The sequence below is a fragment of the Monoraphidium neglectum genome (assembly GCF_000611645.1).
Source record: "Monoraphidium neglectum strain SAG 48.87 unplaced genomic scaffold scaffold04850, whole genome shotgun sequence".
Taxonomy (NCBI): Eukaryota; Viridiplantae; Chlorophyta; class Chlorophyceae; order Sphaeropleales; family Selenastraceae; genus Monoraphidium; species Monoraphidium neglectum.
The window spans coordinates 1-3,884 of NW_014008780.1; the positions used below are offsets into that span (position 1 = coordinate 1).

The 3,884-nt window shown below is 61.2% G+C and overlaps 1 protein-coding gene across 1 annotated transcript; it reads right to left on the bottom strand.

The window, feature by feature from the left end:
- Positions 1-3,136: 3,136 nt before the first annotated feature.
- Positions 3,137-3,393, bottom strand: MNEG_14885 (hypothetical protein; the record flags this gene model as incomplete). The annotated part of the gene is made up of 1 exon (XM_014036644.1): positions 3,137-3,393. A coding segment is annotated over one exon (257 nt), but the record flags the coding sequence as incomplete, so codon positions are not given.
- Between the last annotated feature and the right edge of the window lie 491 nt (positions 3,394-3,884).

Genomic DNA, 3,884 nt, shown 5'->3' on the forward strand with positions numbered 1-3,884 from the left:
CCCCCTCCCATCCGCCCACATACGCATGCGCACGCAGCCAAATGCAAGCTTGCGCGCACCGCACCCACGCGTGAAAGCTCAAACACAAGCAAGCACGCACACCCTCACCCCCTCACACACATCAGCCGTTGCCGATTCCGCCCCACCTTTATCTCGTTTGCCATGACCGCCAGAGTGTCCTCTGCCGCCTTCTGGCCCAGCTCCCTCAGAGCAACAAAAAGACCCGCACCCCCGCCCGCATTGGCGTCATGTGCGCAGGGTGTGGCCCCGCCCAGGCGTCCTCCGCGTTTTCCTCCCCCTGAGTCAGCAGAGGGTTGAGGCTGCCGTACACACACAGAGTGCGACGCGGAGGCGCCGTTCTGAGCGCGCGCTTGCGGCGTGAGCACTCTTAAAAGGGCGTCGCTGGCAGCCATCAGCCAGCCCAAATGGCTGGCTGCTGGTGCAGGGCGGGGGCGCTGCTGTGTGCGGATGCTCCAGGGGCTGCGCCCTGCACGCTGCGGCCGTCCGTGCGCGGCGCCTGTATATCTCTTTTGCAAGAAAATAGCAGTCCAGTATTGAAGACCTCTCATTTGCAAGTAGGGGGTTGATGGGTCATGTCCATGTGACGCACTTCACTGCCGGCCACCAGGGTCGCCACCGCCGGGCCCCCCACCCACGTTTGCACCCACACTCCCGCAACCCACCGCGGCGGCGACATCCAAGTTGGCTGGGGGGGAGAGACCGAGGCGCTAATCCGCGGGCAGGGCCGCGTAGTAGAACACATCCTGCGTGGCAAACCTGCGGGCATGTACGGCAGGACGGCAGGCGCGAGCACTGATCTGTGAGGGCAAAGGAGGGATCGGTGCCCTTGTGCGAGCAGGAGCCTCGGGGCAGTGGAGGGGGCTGCAGCGCCTACGGGCGGCAGCAGCCGGGGGGCCGGCCGTCAGAAGCCTTGTGTACAAGGCGGGGCGGTACCAAAGGGTCTCAGATTTGTGGCGCACGCTGCATGCACACACACGCGCCTGTGTGTCGGCCGGGTGGCGACTGCAGCCAAGCACGCAGCAGTGGTCCCAATGAAGGAGGGGCGGCGCGTTGAGCGGCGCGGCGCTCGTGTGGTTTAGTGCGGGCCGGGGTGTGGCGCGTCCAAGAGGTGGTGCGCACGAGGAATCCCGGCCGACACGCTTGAAGGGTTCCCGTGATGACGTCTGAAGCGGTATGATATTGCCTTCAATCTGTAAAGAGGGGGTGGCATGGCGGCAGAGGTGATTTTGGCTGCACACAGGCTGCATTGGGATCAAGGAGGGGCCACGCTGGACGGCACAGGAGTCAACCAGTTGTCCCTCCCTTCTGCTGCGACACCCACGGAGCAGGTTGTTGGGTACAAATAGCAGAGCCCATCTCGAATTCCAATCGCGGACCCGACATGCGCACGCGCGTGTGCCCCCGCCACCGCGGCTTGCGGCCCCTTGCGCACCGTGATCGCCGGCGTGGGGCTGTAGATGATGAGGGTGCCGCTCTCGACTATGACTGAAATCCTCCCCGCTGGCCTGGGCCCATGAGAGAGCGATTGTGAAGCGACGTGCGGGGTGGGGCTGCAGGGCGTGCTCACTTCGCAGGCAGCTGCGGGGCGGTGCAGGCAAGTGCTGCCTTGCCATCTCGACCAGCTTCGCGCTCGAGACATTCAAATATGTAGTCGTAATCGCTCTGCGCAGGTGCGAGCCGAGCGGCGACAGTTGCTGCCAGTGCAGAAGTCCGTTTTTGAGGCCGGGAAGTGCGCAGGTCTTGTACGCAAGTCAGCAATACACTACGAGTTGCAATTGTCCGCATGCATGGGCTTGATGGTTTATAGATCGCAATGTTGCCTTTGTACAGTTACTCCTGGAGATCACCCGGTGACACAAGACGCGACGCATTTGGATAGTTGCCAAAACCGTCGAAAACCAATACGGTATGCCGCCAGATTCAAGCCACTCCCATGATGCCGATGGTCTGCCTAGCTCAGAAGCAAGCATTTGCACTGTCAGCCTCTCGCTCTGTATCGCCGCAGTCAACTCATGAACGAACCCCCTGCTCTTTGAGGCCAGCGCATAGGGAAGGCAACTACTGTACATCTGCAGGCGTCACCATCTGAACATACTGTATATATCATCATTCAATTGCAGCACGCTGCGTGTCCGCTCTGCTCATGCTGCTGCCGCACTCCTCAGCAGTGTTGCCGCTGCCCCCAGGCACCGTGGACCATACAGGCTGGCCAGAGCATTTGCACAGTACGTTGCGCTGGGGCAAGTTACGTTCCAAGCTCAGCTGCTGCTTGAATTAGAAAAAATCAAACCTTCAATGTGCCGCCCCCCCCTCCTGCCCTAGGCAGGGCCTGGCCCTGGCCCCCACAGCAGCCGAGAACTGAGCTGGCCGCGCACGTTGTGGTCCCGCATGCACTTGCCTTTTCGGCGCCACTTCAACATAACTGACAGTGTCAGACGTCGCATGCACATACGCATACCAGACGAATGCGGCCTCCGATAATCCAGCCATCTTCTTGTTGGCTGGATTTTAGGAGGGTTTTGCACACGTGCTGCAGTGGGGAGTGAGGGAGGGGCATGCCGCAACTGTCCAGCATTCACAACAGACCTGCATGCGGCCAAAAAAGTGTATGCCTAGATTGAGGCTTGTTCATTACAGTATTAGAATTTTGTCTTGAGAGTGAAGTTTGAGAACATCCCCCAGTCGCCCGCTTCTGCAGCAAGGGAAGCTGGGGCACAATCCATCCATCTCTTACATGCCGCATGTACGGTCCTGGCTTCGCCTCATGCACGGCAGGCCGGGTAAGGGTGGACAGAACGGTAGAGCGGTCAGATTGTTGACGCCCTTGGCACATAAAATAGTGTTTGGCTTGATCTTATTGTGAGCTGCGGCAAAGCCAGGCCCGTAGCAGCCGCATGACATGCACTCCAGGTCAGCTCCCCCCCTCTAGCCTGTCGGCTGATGAAACAGCATGCAGGGACTGCGTTGCAGTCGCGTGCATATGCGTTGCCATAACAGTATCAAACCAAGCATGCAGGGCCGCTGTGCATCGGGCTAGCAAGCAACCAGCTCAACCGCAGGCTCCCAGTTCATGGGTAGCCAGCAACGTGCACCCCACAACTAGCAGACTGAGCACTTCAGGCCCGTGCCCTGGCAGACGTCAGTGTTGCCTTGGAACCTCTCAAGGCCCCGCGGCAGGCAGCCCACCAAGCCAGCATTCTCTTTAAGGACCAGGGTGGTGATGGGCACCGCGCCCAGCGCGCCCCAGGAGGCGGGAATGCTGCCCTGGAGCTTGTTGGTGCTAAGCCAAAGCGTTGTCAGCTTTGAGAAGGAGCCCCAGGACGCGGGCAGCGGCCCCGTGAAGGCGTTCTTGTTCAGCTCCAGGTCCTCCATCACCCGCCAGGCCGCGCTAAAGCCGGGGCTCAGCGTGCCGGTGAGCTGGTTTTCGCTGAGCAGCGGGTGCGGGAGGGGGGACAGAGGGGTGATCAGGCGGTTGCGAGCAGGATAGGGTAGGAGGGGGGTACCAGCAGGCTGCGGCTGGGGTTGTGAAAGCTGCTGGGCGCTGGGCTTGCAGGTTGGAGGCTTGAGTGCTGCTGCCGTCGCTCCAAGCCCAACACGGCGCGATGGACCTGCGCAAGCGTCCGTTGTCGCCCGCTCCCCACGTGCCACTGCCCCCTCCCCTGCCCCTTCTCGAATACGGGGAAGTAAGAGCAAAGTGATAGCAGCCTGTAGCCGTTTCATAGGATACTTCCCGCACCCCAAATCAATCCCCGCTGGCAACAGCCCCTCGGGGGTTGGTGTGTTTGTGTGTGTGGGGGGGGGGGGCGGTGTGGTGTGTGTGGTGTGTGTGTGTGTGTGTGGGGGGGTGCGGGTGTGTGTGTGTG